This window comes from Felis catus, chromosome A2 (genome assembly GCF_018350175.1).
Source record: "Felis catus isolate Fca126 chromosome A2, F.catus_Fca126_mat1.0, whole genome shotgun sequence".
Classification (NCBI taxonomy): domain Eukaryota; kingdom Metazoa; phylum Chordata; class Mammalia; order Carnivora; family Felidae; genus Felis; species Felis catus.
The window spans coordinates 161892328-161917207 of record NC_058369.1 but is presented as its reverse complement, the minus strand read 5'-3'; the positions used below and the strand labels follow the sequence as shown (position 1 = coordinate 161917207).

The following is a 24880-nucleotide window of genomic DNA, read 5'->3' as shown; positions in this document are numbered from 1 at the left end:
GTGCATTCATTACCCTTATAACAGGTTGATTTCCCTAATATCCAACTCTAATGTTATTCTCAAAAAATATTTTTTATAAGCTTCCAATTTTATTACAAACGTAAACTCCCTAACATGACATCAGAAAGAAACCTTTGAGCTGACCCAGACCTGCCTTTTCAGCTTAATCTTGTTACCTATTCACAATATGAACCTCACTCTCACCAAATGACTCTGGTCTTTCCCAAGTGTGTCATACCCTCATGACCACTCCCTCATCTTCCCGACTCCTGCACATTCCACCTTCAGTTTCCACACCAGCAGCATTTTAGATATGTGCACAATGCCACAGCACCCTTTCTCTAATAGCACTCTTAGTGTTCAACTGTAACCTCCCTGCTTCCCTCAGAGACTGCACTCTGGCCAGGGCAGGGGTTTAATCTTGTTTTTGCATTTTCCCACCCAGATCAAGCCATTGTCTGGCTTAATGCCTGGATCTGTGATGTACCCACTAACAGGGTGGGGTAGGGGAGCACTGAACTACATAGGACTTGATTATGGACCTGAGGGCCCCAGGGAATCAGGCAGACGCAGTCGCAGGACAGCTAAACAAGAATGGTTGGAGGTGCATACATTCTCACACAGACACAAACCCTACCCCTCCCCATTCACGATGATCCTGCAATCCGTAATTCCAAAACCCATAAAGAGATGTAAGTTTAAGTGAGCCAATAAAACAAAATCAGAAGATGAATTCACTCCGTAGACATTTAAATAGAGATACCTGGAAGATACCTGAAAACCAGTGCACTTGATTCACCAAAATATGAACGAATTATAACATTTAAAAATACTAGGAAATAAAAAATAAGCAGAAGTGATAAACAGGTGGATATGAAAAAAGACCTTGGAAATGAGAAAGTAAAGTTACTGATTGAACGAAAATCTCGAATAGAAAACAAGCTTTAGGAATTTACCCAGAATGAAGTAGATAGGTAAATACAAATAATAAAAGTATGAAAGCAGTGAAGATCCATAGAGAATCGACTGAGAGCTTCTGATATATACCTAACAATTCCAGAAGGAAAAAATAAATAAAAGGGAGTGGCTGAGAAGCAATACTTGAAAATGGCTGAGAGGTTTCCAAAATCTTCAAATGAAAAGTGCACTACCAGGCACTTGGGTGGCTCAGTCTGTTGAGCATCTGACTTCAGCTCAGGTCATGATCTCGGGGTTCATGAGTTCCAGCCTTACATTGGGCTCGCTCCTGTCAGCACAGAGCCTCCTCTTTCCCCCTCTCTCTACCCCTTCCCAGCTTGTGCTCTCAAAAATAAACAATGGGGTGCCTGGGTGGCTCAGTCGGGTGAGCATCCGACTTCGGCTCAGGTCATGATCTCGTGGTTTGTGGGTTCAAATCCCATGTCAGGCTCTGTGCTGACAGCTCAGAGCCTGGAGCCTGCTTCAGATTCTGTGTCTCCCTCTCTCTCTCTGCTCCTCCCCCACTCACATTCTGTCTCTCTCTCAAAAATAAATAAGCATTAGGGGCGCCTGGGTGGCGCAGTCGGTTAAGCGTCCGACTTCAGCCAGGTCACGATCTCGCGGTCCGTGAGTTCGAGCCCCGCGTCAGGCTCTGGGCTGATGACTCAGAGCCTGGAGCCTGTTTCCGATTCTGTGTCTCCCTCTCTCTCTGCCCCTCCCCCATTCATGCTCTGTCTCTCTCTGTCCCAAAAATAAATAAACGTTGAAAAAAAAAATTTAAAAATAAATAAATAAATAAATAAATAAGCATTAAAAAAATTAAATAAATAGACATTAAAAAAAAAGGAAAAGTGCACTTCCATTACATGAGAGGATGGTAAAAATCCACACCTAGCAATGATGGTAAAACTAGCATCAAGAATAAGGAGAAAAACATAAGGGCATGGACAATTTGGGGGGATTATGGGTCTGTTTATTATCTTGATTTTGAGGATGGTTTCACCATCTTATACATATGTCAAAACTTACCAAATTGTAAGGTTTAAATATATACAGTTTATAGTGTGTCAATTGTACCTCAATAAAATGGTTAAAAAATCAACAGCAATCACTAAGATGTTATATATAATTTCTAAAACAGCTGAAGAAAAAAGGAATATAGTAAAGTACCAATTCAGGGGCGCCTGGGTTCCTCAGTCAGTTGAGCTTCCGACTTTGGCTTAGGTCACGATCTCGCAGTTTGTGTGTTCGAGCCCCACATCAGGCTCACTGCTGTCAGCGCGGAGCCTGCTTCAGATCCTCTGTCCCTCCCCCGCTTGTGCTCTCTCTCAAAAATAAATAAAACACAGAAAGAAAGAAAGAAAGAAAGAAAGAAAGAAAGAAAGAAAGAAAGAAAGAAAGAAAGAAAGAAAGAAAGGAGTACCAATCCATCTGAAGGCAGAAAAAGAAAATGATGAAAATAATAAAATAGTGAATTAAGTACACAATCAGAAGACTGTCAGATATTTTAAAAGTTCATACTATACAAAGTTTACAAGAGACATGACTACAAACACTAAACAATGAAAATAAAGTGATGGAAAAAGATTTGTCAAATGAAGCCTAGTGAAATAAACTATACGTGAGAACAAGTTAGAATTTATAGCAAAATCCATAAAAAGAATCAACTAAGAAGAGTTAAGAATCACGAACTTGTAAACACCTAACAATGTAGGCTTGTGCTATGAAAAGCAAAAGTTACCCAAATGACCAAAATAAATATACCATATTTTAGATGGGTAGTTAGCACATCTTTCATAAATGTATTCATCTAGCAGACAATAATAAGCATTAATAATTTGATGTGAACAGCAAAAAATTTCTAAGTTTTACTCAACAGAAAACCTTGTATGAGAAATAACCTCAGTTTTTTGTTTTTTGGTTTTTTTTTTAACAACGTTTATTTCTTTTTGAGACAGACAGAGTGTGAGTCAGAGAGAGAGGGAGACACAGAAGCCAAAGCAGGCCCCAGACTCTGAGCTGTCAGCACAGAGCCTGACACGGGGCTCGAACTCACGAATCCCGAGATCGTGACCTGAGCCAAAGTCGGACGCTTAACCGACTGAGCCAGCCAGGCACCCCAGAAATAACATCAGTTTTAAACACAGAGCATTTACAAAAATTAACTATGTAATAGGGCACAATGAAGTCTCCACATATTTTTTAAAGTTCATTTCATTGTGATCCAACTTCTACCATGAAATATTAACTTAGAAATAAAAAAGAAAACTTTAAACAACAAACAAAACTTCCTAGGCTTGGAAACTTTAAAAATACATGAAAGAACTCTGGTTAAAGAGGAAATCACAATGCAATATTAGAACTAAACATTCTAGGTTCTATATACCAAGTTTGTGAGATGAAGTTTAGACATAAATCGTGTGTGTGTGTGTGTGTGTGTACATAAATATTTTTTAAAATTTTGTGAGTTAGTTTCATAGTCAAAAAGCTAGGAGTTCTCAATGAACTCTACCTCTGGAGATAGCCAGCTAATCCCTTGTCTGATGCTCCCACAGCACTTTGTACTTTGCTGATAGTATTGGATATTATTTTCACATTGTTCTTTACAAGCCTGTGTCCCTCCCTTGGAGATGGCAAATACTCTGATGGCTTGATTCATTTATTTAAATGTTCCTTATAGTGTTAAAGATATTCAGAAGGTGTAAAGAATGTTCACCTGTGAGCAGTTGGCTCCTCTTGAATAAGTCATTTGCAGTACAGACCTGTGACTTAAAATGGGATTGCAACCTGATAAAACCATTGCATGCTGAAAATACTGTTTAAAACACCTAACCTAATGAGCATCATAGCTTAGCCCAGCCTACCTTGCACGTGCTAAAAGCACTTACATTAGCCTACAGTTGGGCAAAATCACTGAATACAAAGTTTATTTTATAATGAAGTGTTGCATAGCTCGTGTAATGTATGAATACTGTAGCGAAAGTGACAAACAACCGGTGTGTGGGTGATGGTTGTAAGCACATCAGTTTTGTGCCCCTTGTGACGGTGTGGCTGACTGCAAGCTGCAGCTGCCCAGCATCACAAGAGAGGATCCTCCAACAAATCGCAAGCCCAGGAAAGATCAAAATGCAAAGTGTTAAAAAAAAAAAAATGCAAAGCGTAGTTTCTACGGAATGCGTATTGCTTTCGTACCATTGTAAAACTGAGAAATCGTAAGTGGTACCATCACAAATCGGGGACCATCTATACTGATGGAGCACCTGTGTAACCTTGGTTTCCATCCTCTCCTGCCCACCCCTTCCCCATCCCAGCTCCCAGCGATGGCTACTATCCCAAACTGGGTATTTATTCCTGTACATGTCAGTATACTTTGCCTACATGCGTGTTACTTCTAAATAATACATAGTACTGTTTTATATGTCCTAAAATTTCTGTAAGGGCTACCATATTGTACGTAACCTACAACGTGCCTTTTCAGTCATCCTTATGTTAATGTCATTCACGTATGCTCTTTTCAGCTGTAGCTCAATAGTTTTTGCTGCTACTTTTCAGGGTATGGGGGAAAAAACCCACAAGAGATCCATCCTCTGGGTGATAGACACTTAAATTGTTCTCCTGTTTTTGCTCTTAAAACAATGTTGCTATGGAGATTCTTGAACGTGGCTCCTATGTAAATGTGCAAAAACAGCGCCAAGGTTAAGACTTGCTGGATGTAGGATGGGCGCATCTTCAAAAGCAGATACTGCCATTTTCCTAACAGTAAGAGAGAACACCTTTGTGTATTTTGTGCCTATTCATGTTCCCCCCTTTCCTGAATTCACTATTCATAATTTTGCACATTATCCTCCTGAGTAGTCTTTTGATTTTTAGAAGTTATTTATATTCTCTAGATGTTGTTCCTTACTGCAAATATCTTTCCCCAGTCTGACTTAGTTTTGGTGAGGCTATTGTGGTTTTTGATGGGGAAAAAAAAGTTTTATTTTTTATTTTATTTTTTTCTTGAAAAAAAAGTTTTATTTTATTTTTTCAACGTTTATTTATTTTTTTGGGACAGAGAGAGACAGAGCATGAACGGGGGAGGGGCAGAGAGAGAGGGAGACACAGAATCGGAAACAGGCTCCAGGCTCTGAGCCGTCAGCCCAGAGCCCGACGCGGGGCTCGAGCTCACGGACCGCGAGATTGTGACCTGGCTGAAGTCGGACGCTTAACCGACTGCGCCACCCAGGCGCCCCGAAAAAAAAGTTTTAAATCTAATTTCATGTATTTGTCTGTCCTTTGCACTTTGTACTTTTTGTGTTTTAAGATTATACACATGGAAATATTCAAGGAGCATTATTTATGGCCACATTTTTTTTTAATGGCCCCTGAATATTTTACACTACCCTACCTACTATGTACTGGTATTCTCCAAAAATTCATATGTTGGAAGTCCTAACCCCCAGTATGTCAAAACAGGACTTTATTTATTTATTTATTTATTTAAGATGGCGGGGGAGGGGCACAGAGAAAGGGACACACAGAATCCAAAGCAGGCTCCAGCCTCTGAGCTGTCAGCACAGAACCCGACAGACAACCCGATGCAGGGCTTGAACTCGAGAACCAGGAGATCATGACCTGAGCCGCAGTCAGATCCTTAATGGACTGAACCACCCAGGTGCCCAGAACAGTATTATATTTAGACACAGGGCCTTGAAAGAGGTAAGTAAGGTAAAATGAGGTCATTATGGGTGGGCCCTAGTCCAATAAGATTGGTATCCTGATAAGAAGAGATTGGGATACAGAACACCCAGAGAGAGGAACATCCTTGGGAGGACACAGGAAGAAGGCATCCATCTGCAAACCAAGGAGAGTCTTCAGAGGAAACCAACTCTGCTGATACCTCAATCTCAGACTTTGGGCTTCCAGAACTGTGAGAGAGTTCATTTCTGTCTTTAACGTGCCCAGTCCGTGCAGATTAATGCATTGCCTTGCATTACATCCATTTAAGAGTAGAACTGTAAGATTATGAGAAACATGGAAAACTCTGATGTGGTAAATGAAAAACAAGAGAAACAAAGTGACGCATGTCTCAGAACCATATAATAAGTACATGTCTGCGGGCAGAGACTGGAAGTTTATGTGAAAATCTTGGGGCACCCGGGTGGCTCGGTTGGTTGAGTGTCCGATTTCGGCTCAAGTTATGATCTCCCGGTTGGTGAGTCTGAGCCCCACACTGGGCTTGCTGCAGTCAGCACAGAGCCCGCTCCGGATCCTCAGTCCCCCTCTCTCTCTGCCCCTCCCCCGCTCTCTCCATCTCTCTCAAAAATAAAAACATTTAAAAAAATAGACCATTTACATTGGAGTGCCAGAATTATAAACAAATTTTACACTTATTTCTTTATTTATTTTGCAAAACTGATTTTATTAAAGCATGGGGACAGGCCCCATGGAGTGACTGATAATACACTTGGGAGTTGGGGGAGGTAAAAGCTAGAGGAAGTTTCCCAAAGGATTTTCATATGCTAAAGACACTGGATCCTGGAGGCCTAGCTATTATCAAGCTAAGGCGGTTTTCCCCTCTGGCAAAGCATTTACATTAAGACAGTAGGGAGTTCCTGCAGGAAAGTTATATACTCTGCTGGCCTCAAGTATTTGTCAATGGGCTGCAGGCCATAAGGAAATTCAATGTTATCCGCTATCTCCTTCTGCCTTTGTTTCCCACATCACTCTGATAGTTAATCAGAACTTTCCTCAAAGTCCTTCATTGTTGTTTGAAGAGCAATTTGAGGTTTCCACAGGTTCACAGGAATAAGAAGCCGTGTCAGCTGACATACCAGACTCCTGGTAAGGCTGCTGGAAACTCTAAGCAAGGTACCAGGCTGATGAGGGAGCGTGGGGCAAGCTGAAGGCAAAGTACAGGCTAACAGCACCCCCCCCCCCCCAGGTGGAATATGTGTGATATTCCTCGGACACTCCTGCCTACCCAAGAACAAAGGAAAGAGGTTTACGTGCTTGCCATGCTTAATGTGGGAAACTAAGGCAAATGAAAAATTAAATTCCCTTACTGCCTTACAGCCCATAGGTAAGTTCCTGAAACAGGCAGTGACCTCCCTGTAAGGAGCTCAGCTGCCTAGATGATGACACTTTGCTACAGGCAAAAGAGAATCTTCGCGTAACATTACCTCAACCTCGAGGATCCTGTAATTCTACTTCATTTCAACCACCCCGAGATATATACTGGCAATCTTACTCCAAGCTTAAGCCCCTCACCCCCCATATACATCTGAAGGGTCTCATGACTGAGGTTTTCTTAAATGGTAATAAATGTTTCCCTAGCAACAGGTAGTCCCTCAAGGTCCTGGAAACCTTGCTTCCAAGATACCTTCGAGACTTACTCTACCCCTAACTCCCTCCCAACCTGAGGGTATATAATGAGTTACCTGTCAGGAACCCAGTGCAGCTCTTCCTGCCCATGGGTCCTGTCCCCACGCTTTAATAAAATCACCTTTTTTGCACCAAAGACATTTTCAAGGATTTTTTTTCTCGGTTGTTGGCTCTGGACCGCCCGGCCCCACCATCACCCCAAAACGTCATCAAGGTCAATAGTTCCAAGGGGTCTATTGGCTTCATTCTTCGACAAGTCAACCTTAGTTCCTTAAAGCTGTGGCCATCTAGCTGAGTCTATGCATGGGTCTCAAATGACATTCCAGCCAAAGTCTTGGTAATATAAACAGTATTTCGAATGGCGTCCAACTTTGGACTAAGCCTCAGAATCATTACGATGCCAAATGATGTGGTTTGAAGTGTCAGGGTTCAGAGCCAATGGCCAAGAAATAATTCTTGAGATGTCTGTCTTCAGTGTAAAAATGTGGTTTTACTAAAGCACCGGACCGACCCACGGGCAGAAAGAGCTGCCTACTTCTTTTTAAATTTGCTTTATTGTTGTTAAATTTCAAATTTTTTTAAATTTATTTTTTTATTTAAAAAATTTTTTTAATGTTTTCTTTTTGAAGGGGGGAGAGAGAGAGAGAGAGAGAGGGAGAGAGAGAGAGACACGGAGCATGAGCGGGGGAGGGGCAGAGAGAGAGGGAGACACAGAATCTGAAACAGGCTCCAGGCTCTGAGCTGTCAGCACAGAGCCCGACGTGGGGCTCGAACTCACAGACCGCGAGATCATGACCTGAGCCAAAGTTGGACGCTCAACCGACCGAGCCACCCAGGCGCCCCCCAATTTTTTTTTTTTTTTTTAAAGAAAACCTTTCAGGTAGGGGGAAGCAATGACATATATCCCAGCACTTCAATCACACTGGGTACTTAAGAGTGAAAGACGAAGTAAACTGAAGATCCATTTCACATTTAGGTTATAAGACCATTTCTTGGATTTTATAGACTGTAAGTCACGTTCTAATTTAAGTCCACGGGGTCAGCGATGCCATGTGTCTGCCTGACTCCCTGAAGATGAATTCCCAGCCTCCTGGTCCCTGGTGGGAGGATTCTGATGCGGATAGGGGGGTATTGCACACTCTTAGAATCGCCGGACGGACTCCCCATTGCCCATGACAGGGACCTGCTCGTTGACCCCCTGGGCCGGCTCACCTCCCTCGCTTCATTCCCGGGATGGCCTCACAGATGATCCTCCCCTCTCCTGGGGTCCGCTTCGGGGAGGAACCAGCCCCGCGCCCCTTCTCCGTCCGGGGCTCAGTGAAGAGCGAGTCGTCTCCCCACTTGCAGCTGAAGCCCCACGTCCGCCTTTCCGTCTTCCTCTCTCCAGCTCCTTTCAGTGCCTCTCAGTCTGTCTTCCTGAGAGGCACTGAAAGAGTTTGTCTTCCTTGCTTGGAGACCCAGACCCAGCGCCAGGACCCGGGGACGGCGCTGGCTCCTCCCGGCCGCAGGGGGCGCTGTGGGGCCGGGCCGGGCGCGAGTCCCAGCGTGCACCGCGCGGGGGCTGGGCCTGCGGGGCTGGGCGGAGCTGGAGGCCGCGCGCCCGAGGAGGTGCCGCGGGGCCGCCCGGGAACTTAGCGTCCCCGCGGGGCCGCGGGCCGGGAGGGACCGTGAAGGGCCATGGCCGAGCCGGCTCCGGTAAGAAAGGCTCCGTGCGCGGACGCCCAGTTTCGGGGCTCGGGGCGGGTCTTCGGGCTCCGGCATGGCGGGCCTCCATCCGGGGTCCTCGCGGGGTGGCAGCGGAGGACGGGTGGAGCGGCGTCTGTCCGGGTGTAAGGTCCGGACCGTGGACGGAGCCGGTGGCCGCACTCCCGAACAAGCCGAGCGTGGACCAGGCCCACTCAGCAGCGGGCCCTGCCTGGCCGGGGGCGCCCGGGCGTGGCGGGGGCTGACAAGGGAAAGGAGAGAAATGGGTCCGGTTCCCTTGTGGGTGTCACAGCTCAGCCAGTTTTACATGGCAGTTACTGAATTCAGAACAAGTGTTTAAAAAATTTAAGACTCTGAGTGATTGAAATGATGGCTGGCAGCGGCTTGAATACGATAATTCACCTGCTAACGTTTGAGTGTAAGAAGGAAGGAAGACAGGTCGGAAGGAATAGAATAGGATATAAAAATCTAAGCAGAATACACACTATTGGTTTAATGTTTTGTTGCAATCGAGGTTTAGAAGGAATGACCACTTATGTTTTTTTTTAATACCTTACAAACTTTCATATTGAGCATTTTTTCTTTTTTTTAATTTTTTTTTAATGTTATTAAGAGACAGACACAGAACGTGAGCAGGGGAGGGGTGGAGAGAGGGAGAGACATAGAATCTGAAGTAGGCTCCAGGCTCTGAGCTGTCAGCACAGAGCCTGACGCGGGACTTGAACTCACAAACTGAGAGATCATGACCTGAGCCAAAGTTGGTCGCTTAACCAACTGAGCCACCCAGGCGCCCCGAGCATTTTTTCTGATCACTAAATGAATTCATGAGGTTATTTCAAAGTAGCGTTAATAGTCTCAGCTAAGAAAGCATAATTCCTAGGATTAAATATTCAAAAGATATGCAACACTTTTATGGAGAAATTATAAATAAATGGGAGATAGCGAGGCCCATAGATGGAAAGACTAAATACAGTAAAGATGATACTTTTCTTCCAAGTTAATGTGTAAATTTACCGCAGTTTTATCAAAATGGCAGTAAGATTTTTGTGAATGTAAACAGATTTTATTTTTTGTTTAAAAAAATTTTTTTAGGGGCGCCTGGGTGGCTCAGTCAGTTAAGCGTCCGACTTCAGCTCAGGTCATGATCTCATGGTTTGTGAGTTTGAGCCCTGTGTAGGGCTCTCTGCTGTCAACACAGAACCTGCTTTGGATCCTCTGCCCTTCCATGCTCGTTCTCTCTCTCTCCCCCCCTCCAAATAAACTTTAAAAAATAAAAAAAATAACAGAGAAGACATACACAAGGAGAAAGTATTTGTAACCTACTTTAGTCAACAATTAATCAATATACAAGTTATATAAAGAAATTGTAGAAATGAGCACCTGGGTGGCTCAGTCAGCTGAGCATCTGACTCTTGGTTTTGGCTCAGGTCATGATCTCAGTTTGTGGGATCGAGCCCTGCATCAGGCTCTGCGCTGATGACGTGGAGCCTGCTTGGGAATCTCCCTCTCCTCTCTCTGTCCCTCCCCTATTTGTGCTGTCCCTCTCTCTCTCAAAATAAGTATACCTAAAAAAAAAGAAATCCTAGAAATGAAAGCATAAGTCACCCAGTAAAAAATATAGGTAAAAGATCTGAACAGTCAGTTCAGAAAACTGAAAACAAATGGTCAGTGGATAAAAGAATGGATTAAAAATTGTGACATATTCAGATAATAGAACACGACACAAAATTAAATCAATTCTGTATATATCAATATGGACAGATCTCAAAATATTGAATGAAAAATCCAAGCTGCAGTATAATAAAGCATTTGTGCATAAAAATTAAAGTAATACTTATTTATAGATACTTATGTGTATTTAAAAATTAAAAAAACATGAATTGAAAAGTTACTACATGCACATAATGTTCTCTTCTTGGAAGAGAGAATAGGACTGAGTATAAGATATATTGAAGGGGCACCTGGGTGGCTCGATTTGTTGAGCTTACAGCTCTTGATTTTAGCTCGGGTCATGATCTCACGGTTTGTGAGATCGAGCCCCAAGTCGGGCTCAGTGCTGACAGCATGGAGCCTGCTTGGAATTTTCTCTGTGCCCCTTCCCAGTGCCCATGCCCTCTCTCTCAAAATAAATAAACATTTAAAAAAAACAATAGGACACCTGGGTGTCTCAGTCGGTTAAGCAGCTGACTCTTGATTTCAGCTCAGGTCATGATCTCATGGTTTGGGAGACTGAGCCCCACGTTGGGCTCTGCACTGACAGTTGGGAACCTGCTTGAGATTCTCTTTCCCTCTCTACCCCTCCCCCACTCACACATTCCCTCCCTCCCTCCCTCCCTCCCTCTCAAAGTAAATAAACTTTAATAAATTTTAGAAAGATTTTAAAAATATTGAAGAGGGACTAAAGAGGACTTGAGTTTCATCTGTCATATTCTATTTCATTAAAAGGAAGTCTGAAGAAAAATGTTGAATTCTTAAATCAGTAGTATACTGATAACAACCCAGGATACTTGTTATAATGTTCTAATTTTCTCAATCTTTAACTTCTGAAAATTAAAGTAATAATGAAGGCTTTTTGAGCATTTCTTGAAAACATTTTTTTTTTAATGTTTATTTATTTTTGAGACAGAGAGAGACAGAGCATGAACAGGGGAGGGGCAGAGAGAGAGGGAGACACAGAATCTGAAACAGGCTCCAGGCTCTGAGCGGTCAGCACAGAGCCCGACGCGGGGCTCAAACTCACGGACTGTGAGATCATGACCTGAGCCAAAGTCGGATGCTTAACCGACCGAGCCACCCAGGCGCCCCGAAAACATTTTTAAAGTAAGGAATTTAATCAGAGGAGAATAAGTATATTTTAAACAAAAACATGCATTCATTTCTGCTATAACACATCACATGCATTTCTAAAAATCACAGTGCAATGCAAAATCATGTAGTAAAAACCATAGTTTACCGGAGGAATGGTGTTTAGATACACAACATTCAAAAAGTTTGTCAGTGACATGTTGAAAAGATAGGAACCTAGTAAAAACACACTTTTATGCATGTTGAATTATTAACAAAATAAACTAGCTTAAAAACTACCTGAAATTTGCTTATGGAAGTGGGTGTAAGAAGGGGCAGTGAGGTGGAAGGACCATTATCCGAAATCAGACAGAAAGTTTCAATACCAGGTTTGGAGAGGTTGGGCTCATAAAACAGGGTAATCTGAGGAAGCTGGCGGATTCTTCTCGAAGGGTATGCGCGGGCGTGTTTTGTATATTCCTTCTCATCTCTCTGTGGCAGCCTGGCACGGTTCCTTCCCCCGCCACTGCTGACATTCTGTAACTGGCTAGTTTGTGTTGTAGGGGGCTGTCTCGTGCTCTGTGGGCTGTTTACCAGTATCCACTGCATGCAAGTAGCAGCTTGCCCAGTCCTGACAAAAGCGTCCCCAGACATTGCCAAACGTCCTCTGGGGTGTAAAATTGTCCTCATGTGGAACTGACCTAGAGTTTCTCACTGACAAACTTGCATATAAGCAAGTGTAAAATTTTGTGACAAATTATTTTTGTTTCAATTTTTTTTTAATGTTTATTTTTGAGAGAGAAAGCGTGAGCAGGGGAGGGGCAGAGAGACAGAGACAGAGACAAGAGACAGAATCCGAAGCAGGCTCCAGTTCCGTGCTGTCAGCACAGAGCCTGACTTGGGGCTCGGACTCACGAGCTGTGAGATCATGACCTGAGCTGAAGTCAAACGCCCAGCCTACTGAGCCACCCAGGCACCCAATATCAATCATGTTAGGACAAATTCACATTTTAAAAACATAGCAGAAATGACTGTTTCATTAAACTTAATGAATTGCTGATATAAATGTAAAGGAATAATTAGATTTTTTTAAAAACGTAAATCTAAGCTTCATATTCCATATAACGAAAAGATGAATAAAAATAAAAGTTGAAACAAACTGTACTTTAATACCCATAGGAAGTAAACACATATGGCAAAATATTGGGAGTTAAAACTGATGTAAAGAAGACAATAGGGGGCGCCTTGGTGGCCCAGTTGGTTGAGTCTCTGACTCTTGGTTTCACCTCAGGTCATGATCTTGCAATTTTGTGAGTTCCAGCCCCACGTCAGGCTCTGTGCTGACAGTGGGGAGCTATTTGGGATTCTCCCTCCCTCTGCCCCTTCCCTGCTTGCATTCTCTCTGTCTCTCTCAAAATAGATAAATTTTTAAAAAACTTAAAAAAGAAAGCAGTAGGGGCTCCTGGCTGGCTCAGTCAGTGGGGCATGTGACTCTTGATCTCAGGGTTGTGGCTCAAGCCCCACGTTGGGTGTAGAGATTACCTAAAAAGAAAAAAAAAATCTTAAATATAATTTGAAAAAGAGAGAAAAGGAAACCATAAAAGAATGTGCATTTAATGTAAATTACTTTAACAAATATATAATTTACATGCTTCTAGTTATAAACCTTAGACAGATGCATGCTATCACCACTCTTATTCAACATCATTCCAGCCAATACAGTAAGAAAAATAAGAAATGATAGGCTTAAATGGTTAAAAGAAATGTTAATTTGCAGATCTCGTTCTCAACACAGACACTCCAAGGCAGTCAACTAAAGTGTTAGCCAACAAGGGAATTCATTTCCAGAATAAACACAAAAATTAGCTTCCCAACCTTTCATAATTAGAAATTTTAGTGGGGGGAAAAAAGAACCCAAAACATGGTAGCAACAAAAACTACCATCCCTAGAAATGAACCTGTTGAGAATTATGTAAAATCTACATGAAGAAAACTAATTTTACTAAAGCACATAAAATGTCTAGAAAAATGAGAGAGATGTTTCTGCGTGGAAAGAACCCATATTTTAGAGGTCCATTTCTCCCCAAATTAATATATTAAGCATATTCGTATCAGAATCCCATGAGAATTTGTATAAATTTGACAAAATATCTTTACTATTTATGTAGAAGAGAAAACAGACAAGAAAAGCCAAGACGTTTTCCTATGGGAAATGATGGAGGTTAGTGGTGGATGGCCATGCCCCCTTAAAAAGCAAAATATCTAGGGGCGCCTGGGTGGCTCAGTCGGTTAAGCGTCCGACTTGGCTCAGGTCATGATCTGACGGTCCGTGAGTTCGAGCCCCGTGTCTGGCTCTGTGCTGACAGCTCGGAGCCTGGAGCCTGTTTCAGATTCTGTGTCTCCCTCTCTCTGACCCTTCCCCGTTCATGCTCTGTGTCTCTCTGTCTCAAAAATAAATAAAGGTTAAAAAAAATTTTTTTTAAATAAAGCAAAATATCTGATAAAACTATAAGAATTATACTGCAGTATTGGAGCAAAAAAGGATAAATGGAAGTATAAATGGAGTATAAATGCCAAGTATAAATGGAAGCCTAATTAATGAAAAACAATCTCAAATCAATGGTGAAAGAATAGACTGTTGAGTAAGTTTTGTGATAACTGAAAATCCACTTGGAAAAAGAATTATATTCCTTCCTGTTATGTTACACATAAATAAGTTCCAGATGGAAAACGGTCTAAGTCTAATAAAAGTTATAAGAATGTTAAGAAGAATTTAAGAGAATATTTTATAATTTTAGAATAGGAAAAGTCTTCCAAATCAAGATACTAAACCCTAAAGCCACAAAAGAGGTTCTCCTGAAAACTATAATAATATGAGAGAAAAGCAGTGTAGAAGATGGAGAAATTATCTTTATTTGAGAATTTTTATTGTATCCCACCATAAACTTAATAGGATTGATAAATAATATGGCACATTAATTGGATACACAGTAAGTTTACAAAAATCAGTAACTTTTTAAAAAACTATTAATGATAATTTGAAATGGCACCCCAAAAGGGGTGGTCTCATTTACAATTGTTGGAAAGACCACAGAATACCAGAAATAAAGTTAATAAAAAAGACTCAGAACATTTATGAAGAAAATAATTAATTTTATTAAGGATAGCAAGCTGGACCAAATGAATGTAGAACATGTTTCTAGATGAGATCAATCTTTCCTAAATACATATATACAGTTAATGCAGTCCAGACTGGAATTCCAATGCACTTTTTTGTTGTTGTTGGACTAAATAATTTTGGAGTTTATAAGGAAGGATACATATCTACGAATTCACAGCAGTAACTTTGAAAAGAATGTGAGGAGAGGGTAAGACTTACCATCCCATTATTACAATATTGCATAGGTACTGTAATCAGACACATATAGAAAGTGTAAGAGAATATATAGATTCACATATTTATGAAAATCTAATACATGCAAAGATTAAAGGTTGGCATTCCAATCTAAGGAGAAAGGATAGTATACTTATTGGTGTGTGATTGGCTCTCCATATGTATCTATTAAAGATGCCAATCTCATCTGTAGAATTTTCTTTGATTTTTACTAAAAATATTAACTTATTTTGAGAGAGAAAGAGGTTATGTGAGCAGGGGAGGGGCAGAGAGAGAGGGAGAGAGAGAATCCCAAGCAGGCTCCCCACTGTCAGCAGTGAGCCTGATGCAGGGCTCCATCTTGCAAACTGTGAGATCATGACCTGAGCCAAAATCAAGAGCCAGAAGCTCAACTGACTGAGCCACCCAGGTGCCCCTCATCTATAGAATTAAATTGCAAATCTAAGGGCAAAAAATATTAGTAGAATATTTGTATAACTTTTTGGTGTGGGGGACACTTAAAAAGCTGGAAACTATGGGGGCACCTGGGTGGCTCAGTCTCACGTCTCTCTCTCAAAATAAACCTTTAAAAAATTAAAAAACAAACCTGGAAACCATGGAAAGGACTGACAGATCAAATTAAAGACTCAAAATGCTCTATTTGGCAGAAGATAAAATCAAAATACAAACGACTGGGGGAGAAAATGTTTGCTAGTCAATCAAAGGATGATTCACCCTGATATAAAGAAGTTCATTCAAATTATAGGAGTCCATGAGAATGTTGAGCAAAGGATGTGAACAGACATGTACAAAGATACTGGAACATCCTCCACACCCGAAAAGTATGAAAAGGATGTTAAGCCTCACAAATGAATGCAAATTAAAACAATGAAACTTTTTACCCATTGCACTGGCAAAAAAAAAAATAATAAAGGTTTAAAACCATGCTGTGCTGATGAAGGTGCAAAGAAATAAGTCATCTTATTAGCAAGAGGGCAAAAGTGCTGGATTTTTTTTGGAAGGCAGTCTAGTGGTATTTATTAAACTGAACATTTTTATACCTTTTGATTTAGTAGTTCTCCTTTTTAGGCTTTATCTTACAGTGGTAAAAGCACTAGTATATCAGGAAGCATATCAGAGCATTGTTTGTAATTTATAAAGGAAATGGAAACTATGTGTCCCATTCATGGGGTATGGGTGCCCATGCAATGGAATATAATGCAGTTTGCAAAAACCTGGTTTTGCCTGTACACACTGACCTGGAAAAACACCTGACATATTAAGTGAATGAAATTACACAGTGCTTTATTCCCTCTTTTGTTTTTAAAAGAAGAAAAATATCCTATACAAATGCATATGTAGTTTGAACAACCATAACGAACCACGGTTAACAAAACCACATGGTTGGAGTAGGGGGAGGAGCAGTTCTCAAGGAGGAAGCTGCTGAATACACAAGAACAGGATCCTCTAAAAAAGTCTTTAAATTGATGAAAAGGAGGGGCACCTGGTTGGCCAGTGGGTAAAGCGGGTGATTCTTGATCTCAGGGTTGTGAGTTTGAGCTCCACGTTGAGGGTAGAGTTTACTTAAGAAAGAAAATAAATACATTGATGAGAAGGAGCCGAAATCATTTTGAAGCAATAATGACTGTGTATGTATTATGTCTGTAATTTCAGTTACCTCTGACTTTTGAAGATGTTGCCATTTATTTCTCTGAACAAGAATGGCAGAATCTGGACGCATGGCAGAAGGAGCTTTACAAGCATGTAATGAGAACCAATTATGAGATTCTTGTTTCTCTAGGTAAGAAGTGCTTGATTTTGTGGGTAGATCCTGGAAATGGGCCTGAAAGAGGTCTTGGCCACTTGAGTTTCCTGTTTGTTAGGTGGCCAGATTTCTCAGAATTTAACTCAGAAAGGTATTTTTGTTTTACCCTAGAGTCATATGTTAAATACACCAGGACTCGGGACTTTTAGTCGCTACACAGTCATAGGGTGCCATGATTTCCATATTGGAGCACTCCTAGCTCCTATCCATAATGTACCCATATTATCTTTAATATGGGTAGTGTCCCTACTTGTCAGCTTTTACAGTGGGGTCTGTATAACTCAGAAAAGCTATAATATTTCCCTGCAGTGAGATTTTGTAAGGCTATACCCTGAGATGTTTAACAGGAGCTGTCTCTGCTTGGTTATAGTAACGTGTTCTTTTTAGTCTTTTTCCTTACTTGGTCTTCATATGTTTTTTTTTTTTTTTTAATTTATCAAATGTGATTTTTAAGAATCAGTCTGTTCAGAGAAGTGTCGAATGATAAAGTCTCTGCTTCATCCTCACTCCTGCACTCAGTTCATTTCCCAAGGCAACCACGTTTAACCTTTTCTGTTTTAGTTCTTACTGTGGTTTCCTCCAATCTTACTATCATGATTGTGTCTCAGTTTCTTGATTTATCACGTCTAGACAGCATTAACTCATTACTATGAAAAATGAGGGATTAACTCACTTACAGGATCTTCTGTCTCCTTTTTTCCCTTTCCCCCGAATTTTGAGGTTTTTTTTTTTTTCAGGCCTCTATGGGCTAACTATATAATTTAAATAATAAACTTCTAGATCATGTTCTGTGAACTTCATATTACATCTCGATTACTTCAGTGTATGAAGATAAGGTGATTAGTTCTCCTGTACTTCCTGTCACCTCTTCTGCCAGCTCCTAACAGCCATACCACTTCTTTATATCATAAGGTTTCTAATACTTCATATTCTATTCTTTTACCATAATTAAGTTTTCTAGGCTTTACATAGAGAGTGTTGTTTCTAAAACATATAATCTAAGATATTGCATATTTTTATTTTTACTGAAGAACCAATTAAAGTAATTGAATCTATAGAGAAAGAAAGATAATCTTATTATCATCCATCCTGTTCTACCCAGAAAGAATGTTCCAAACATCAGGATTAAATGGATGTGAAGTGGTATATTGTTGTGGTTTTGATTTGAATTTCCTTAACAGCTAATCGTGTTGAGCATCTTTTCATTTGTATACCTTCTTAGGAGAAATGTCTGTTCAAATACTTTGCTCATTTTTAAATTTATTTCTTTGTCTTTTCATTGTTGAGTTTTAAGAGTTCTCCATTTGTAGGGCGCCTGGTGGCTCAGTCTGTTAAGCATCTGACTCTTGATCTCATCTCAGGTCTTGATCTCAGGGTCATGAGTTCAAGCCCTGTGTTGCATTCAAAGCCTGTTAAAAACAAATTCCCTATTTGTTTTGGATACTGGACCCTTATCAGATACATAATTTGCAGATAATTTTCTCCCATTCTGTGGTTGTCTGTTCACTTTCTTTATTTTTTAAATTTGGGGGGGGGGTGAGAGAGAGATAGAGAGAGAGGAGAGAGAAAATATGAGTGGGGGAGGGGCAGAGAGGGGGAAGGACAGGATCCTAAGCTGGCTTGGTGCTGTTTTTTGACATCTCTTCTCACAGACTGAGATCACGACCTGAGCCGAAGTTGGATGCTTAACCGACTGAGCCACCCAGGTGCCCCTGTTCACTTTCTTGATACTATCCTTTGAAGCACAAAAGTTGTCAATTTTCATGAAGCCCAACTTCTTTTTCTTGCGTTGCTTGAGCTTTTGGTGTCATATCTAAGAAACCATTGCTTAATCCAAAGTCACACAGATTCACTCCTATGTTTTCTTCTGAGAGGTTTAGAGTTTCATTGCTTACATTTAGGTCTTTGATCCCTTTTGAGTTAATTTTTGTATACAGTGTGAAGTAGGGATCAACTTCTTTTGCATATGGATATCCAATTGTCCCAACACCATTTGTTGAAAAGTCTTTCCCCATTGAATTCTCTTGGCACCCTTTTGGAAAATCAGTTTACCATAAATGTAGAGTTTTATTTGTGGATTCTCAGTACTGTTTCATTGATGTATATATGTTTGTCTTTTTGATTACCATTACTTTTAGGATCAGTTTGTCAAAAAACAAGGCAGATTGGATTCGGGGAATATTGTCATTTTAACAATATCAAGGCTTCCTTTTCATGAACATGGGATATCTTCCTATTCATTTATGACAAAATTTCTTTGAACAATATTTTATAGTTTTTATTGTATAAGTCTTGGATTTCTTTTATTAAATTTATTCCTAAATGTTTTATTATTTTTTGTGTTATTATAAATTGAATTGTTTTCTTGGTTTTGTTTTTTTAATTTATTTTTTAATTTTTAAGTTTATTCACTCAGAGAGAGAGAGAGAGCGAGCAAGCACAAGCTTGGGAGGGGCAAAGAGAGAGGGAGAGAGAATACCAAGCAGGCTCTGCACCATCAACTCAAAGCCTGATGTGGAGCTTGAACTCACAAACTGTGAGATCATGACCTGAGCCAACGTTGGACACTTAACTGACTGAGCCACCCAGGCTTTACTTTTGGAAAAATACTTTTATTTTAAAAGATGCTGGGATTTCAACAGATGAAGATTGAGAATAGGTATATGGATTTAAATAAAAGATAGGGATTCCTTTTCTCATGAAAGAAGTCTTAGAATTCTTTTGGGATTGAAGTCAGATTTCAGAGGACAAGGAGGAATCTAGAACAGTGATCTGTCTCCACATGTACTACACCAGTCTGACATTTTCTTCCTGAGGCAGGCATTGCCCAGCGTACCCTCTTTCTCTTATTTGAACCATACACTGATCTCCCTTTAGCAACCTATGAAGCATACTTTAGATTCTGTTAAATATATTTTATTGAAAGAAAATTTTACTTGAAAATAAATAAACATTTCTTTTGGGAAATGGGGGTCATATATTAAAGAATCTTGTAACTATTTTCATCTGTTTATTTCATTGCTTACAACCCTTTTTCTTCTAGCAGAACTCCACTGTGTTTGGAGTCATGATTAGCACCGTCACCAGAGAACTTCTGAGAATATTTTAGCTGGAGCTACCTACTTTGAAATTGCCTAGGACAGGCATTCGAATTATTTTTCCATCTCCCCCTCTTCTCATGATATCTGTCCAGCTGTCTCCAGGGCTGTCCCACCATTCTCAGAGCACCCTACTAGTGAGTTTTATGAAACCCATGGCTAAATATATATTGCTAGACATATGGGGACCAAGACAGGATTTAAACAGCATAACTGATCTAACAGGTCCAGAAAGATTAGGAAGAACTTTTAGGATGTGTGGGCAGTTTTACTCCTCTTTGTGCAAACCTATAATCTATTTTTTGACATCTCTTCTCATACGTTATCCCAGGAATACATTTAAAAAATTTAAAAACAACTCCGCATGCTTTAAATTTAGTGCTCAAAGAAACCAAACTACCCTGTCTAACTTCTTTGTACAGATGATGGACTTCCCAAACCAGAACTAATATCACGGATTGAACAGGGGAAAGAGTTCTTCAAGAACTGGGGAGAATCACAGAAATCAGGAAACATAATTTGCTCTTCAGCTGATCTGCATTTTGATCCAGTTATTGAGGGACATCGGTTTTGGCGTGAGTATTAAGAAATTAGGGCCCTTTCCTGAGGACATCACATTCAGATATCTTTGTTCCAGTTCTCTGATCATGTCTTCCTGTTTGGCTAGGCTGAGGCTTGATGTCTGGCATATTCTAGAAAAAGGCAGTAGAGCACAGTGGTTAGGAGTATGGGTCCTGGACTCTGAGTCTGGATCTTGCTTTTCTGGGTCGCCTTGGGCAAGTTATTCAACCTCTCGATATTTCAATTTCCTGGCCTATGAAATGAAGATAATAAAAGCACCTACATTATAGGTTTAAGTAGGTTAGTATACATAAAGTGTTAAAATGATACATGGCACACAGTAAGAGCTCAGTAAGTAGGCACTATTGTTAGTAGGCAGGGCTGGTGTGGGGCGGGGTGGTAGCGAAACTGGTTATCTAAATCCTAGTGACCAAAATTGCTTCCTTCCTATCTGGGAACTGTTGTCTCTACTTGAATACCTAAAACTTAGCTCTCCTCTGTTGTTTCTTGTTATCATAGGAGAGTCTGAAATTTTTGCATTCTTAAAAGGCAGCATTAAAATACGGAATGAGAAAGCCAACGGGAGCATCATTCCCAGAAATTTGTTTAGTTTGCTTAGTTTGTGGCTGCTGCTTTCTGGACAGTAAAGGAGTTTTGCTTCACAAATTCTTTCACTTTTTACCATCTGTTATCAATTCTTCCAAGAAACCTTTTTAAAAGGTTGGTGGAAATAGGGGCGAGGAGTGGGGAACAGAGCCCAAGCCCTGCTGCCTGGCCTGAGGGACATCCCCTGGGTGACATGGGACCATGGTGTTAGGGTCTAATAGTGACACCGTCATCATCCTGACTCCAGAAATGCCTCCACATCAAAACGGCACAAGTTGGATGGTCCTGTAGTCATGGCGGTGAGCACATGGGGTGTGCAGTCACTGTAACTGCAGGAACTCAATAATCATGACAATCAAATGTCCTGTTGTTTCCCTGTTTCTACGGGAGAAGGAACCAAAGCCAAGAGAGATTCACTTGACAGAGGCTAGACAGCGGAAAGGTGGGATTTGAACCCAGACGGTCTCATTTCAGAGCATAGGCCCTATTAAGACCTATATTTTCCTTTTTTTTTTTTTTTAAGTTTATTTATGTAATCTCTATACCCAACATGAGGCTCGAACTGATGACGCTGAGATCAAGAGTGGCATGCTATTCCGACTGAGCCAGACAAGCGCTCCTAGATTTTCCTCTTTTAAGAAAAGTTTTTTTCGGTTTAATTTTAGCACACTCTCACCAAACTCCTGGTCATTAAATGGAACCATACTGAAATGTCCTTGGTTGTGGAGCTCCGTGGGAGCTGGGTTCCCAGAGGTCACTGTTACTGCTCCCTTTCCTGGTGATATAAGCCTTTAGTCATGACAGGAATATGGACTGAAGTTTTGTTTTCCATTTCAGGAAGTCAACAAGCTGTGAATTCAGGAGAGGCTCAATGCGGGTTCCAAGTAGATCTACAGGGCCAGTGCCCCTCTGAACCCTCACTAGGAGGAAGGGCAGATGCTTCCTTCAGGCCTGACGGGAGGATCGCTCTCGTGAATCCACACAGACATGTCGCATGGGCTCCAATTCCAGTAGTCTCCAGCTGCAGGGAACCTACCCGGAGAGAAGGAATCCCAAGTCCCAGAACTCTGGCTCCCCCTGCCTTTCAGGAGGTCCCCTCCTGGGAGGGCACCCAGCACCCAAGCGCTGTCAGTGAGGAAAGCTTTTGGAAGAAGAATCACTTAGAGAAGCACCAGAGCCACCTGAGTGACCAGCCGTGTAGGCCCTGGAAGAAATTCAGCAAACAAGCCGATCCACAGCAACAGCGCAGCATCCCTCAGGGTCGGAAGCATTTCCGGTGTCACGACTGCGGGCGGAGCTTCCACCGGAAGCGGTATTTGCTCAGGCATCTGGCTGCACCGGCGGGGACGAGCCCTCCGCAGGGCCCTGGATGTAAACGGTGCGGCCCGTGCAAGCAGAGCCTTCTCGGCCACCGCCTCCGGCGCAGGGGGGAGAGGCCTTCCCAGTGCCCCAGGTGCGACCGGAACGCTCTCCCGAAGAACAGCCTGGCGGCTCCCCAGAGCCAGCCCAGCAGGGGGAGGCTGGTCTCCCGTGGCGAAGGCGACCTGGCCCTCCCAGGGAAGGCACGGCGGGCCAGCTTGCGCTCGGGAGGGAAGCCAGGCCCGTGGCCGGGGGCCGCGGAGACTGTCCGGCACCGCCCCGCCGGGGAGCGGCCGTTGTCTTGCCCCGAGGGTGGGGAGCGCTTCGCTGCCGGGTCCCAGCTCGCCAGCCACAAACGGGTGCACGCGGGAGAGCGGCCCTTCCGGTGCCAGGAGTGCGGCGACAGCTTCCGCCCGGGTGGCTCGCTGGAGGTCCACCGGCGCGCGCACGGCGGCGGCAGACCCTTCTCCTGCGCCAAGTGCGGCAAGGGCTTCGCCAAGCGGTGTAAGCTCACGGAGCACGTCCGAGTGCACAGCGGGGAGAGGCCCTTCGGGTGCGCCGACTGCGGCCGGAGCTTCCGCCAGAGGGGACAGCTGCTGCGGCACCGGCGCCTGCACACGGACGAGAAGCCCTTCCAGTGCCCGGAGTGCGGGCTGAGCTTCCGCCTCCAGAGCATGCTGAGAGCACACCGGCTCCGGCACGGCGGGGAGAGGCCGTTCTCCTGCGGCGAGTGCGGCAGGGGCTTCGCGCACCGCTGCAAGCTCCGGGAGCACCTGCGAGTGCACAGCGGGGAGAGGCCCTTCCGGTGCCCCGAGTGCGGCAAGAGCTTCCGCCTCAAGGGCATCCTGAAGGCCCACCAGCGCACCCACAGCAAGGAGAGGCCCTTCTCGTGCGGGGAGTGCGGCAAGGGCTTCACCCGGCAGTCCAAGCTCGCCGAGCACTTCCGCGTGCACAGCGGCGAGAGGCCCTTCCGCTGCTCCAGCTGCGACCGGAGTTTCCGCCTCAAAGGGCAGCTGCTTAGTCACCAGCGCCTGCACACGGGCGAGAGACCCTTCCAGTGCCCCGAGTGCGGCAAGAGCTACCGCGTCAAGGCCGACATGAAGGCCCACCAGCTGCTGCACGGCGGGCAGATGCCCTTCTCTTGCGAGTGCGGCAAAGGCTTCGCCAAGCAGTCCAAGCTCATCGAACACGTCCGGACGCACACGGGGGAGAAGCCCTTCCAGTGCCCCACGTGCGACAAGAGTTTCCGCCTGAAGGCGCAGCTGCTCAGCCACCAAGGCCTGCACACAGGCGAGAGGCCCTTCCACTGTCCCGAGTGTGATAAGAACTTCCGGGAGAAGGGACACATGCTGAGGCACCAGCGCATACACAGACCCGAGAGGCCGTTCGCCTGCGGCGACTGTGGCAAGGGCTTCATCTACAAGTCCAAACTTGCCGAACACATCCGCGTGCACGCCAAATCCTGCAGTGCCCCCAGCGAGCCTGACGTCAAGAAGAGGCTCAGCCAGCTGTTCGCGATGATCGAGGCTGACTGGAGTTGAGGCCGGGAAGGGCGTCCAGAGCCTTCGGCAGGCTTGACGTTCCATGGGAATCCACGGCAGCCATAGCGAAACCCGCCGGGAGACAGATTTTAGGAACAGGGGCCCTTTTTTGACCAAGAATGGAACCAAGTTAGGAGTATGAGAAGCCACAAAGGATTTTCTCGGCTAAAACATCACCAGGAAGGGGCGCCTGGGTGGCCCAGTCACTTGAGCATCCGACTCCTGATTTCGGCTCAGGTCATGATCTCAGGTTGGTGGGTTCCAGCCCCAGATCTGGATCCCTGCTGACAGCCCGATCCTGCTTGGGATTCTCTCTTACCCTTTGTCTCTGTCCTTCCCCCGCTCAGGCGCGGGCGCTCTCTTTCTCTCTCTAAAATAAACATTTAAAACATCACCAGTTCTATTTCCTATCCATTGATAAGAGAGATATCTGTTCTTCTTACCATCTTAAGTGGTAATTTCCCCCCAAATGTTCAGCTAGCTCTGAAATCCCAGCTTGAATTAAGACAAAAGGAAATCCTTCCAGTACTGTTCCCAAAGTTGAGGAGATGAGGTGGCTATTAAATGTCTACTGTTCTCCCTTTCCACAGTATGATTCTAAAGTGGGGGTTCAGGTATGTGTGAATTTTGTTGCAGCCCTGATATAATGTTGAATTTGGTTTTGATTCATTTATTTTGAAACTGTGAGCAATAAAACAAGTTCTCTGAA

General features: G+C 43.1%; 1 protein-coding gene across 2 annotated transcripts in view; it reads left to right on the top strand.

The window, feature by feature from the left end:
* ZNF786 (zinc finger protein 786) overlaps nt 1–24880 on the top strand; it is a 26376-nt gene extending 1496 nt beyond the window's left edge. Inside the window, exons 1-4 of one of the 2 annotated variants that reach the window (XM_023250700.2) lie at nt 8861–9015; nt 16856–16982; nt 20527–20679; nt 22109–24880. In XM_023250700.2, the coding sequence (XP_023106468.2) occupies nt 8998–9015; nt 16856–16982; nt 20527–20679; nt 22109–24171 (2361 nt within the window). In that variant the 5' untranslated portion in view covers nt 8861–8997 and the 3' untranslated portion in view covers nt 24172–24880. Of the gene's footprint in view, nt 1–8860; nt 9016–16855; nt 16983–20526; nt 20680–22108 lie in introns of those variants that run through there. The other variant, XM_011280661.4, reaches the window with a different exon arrangement.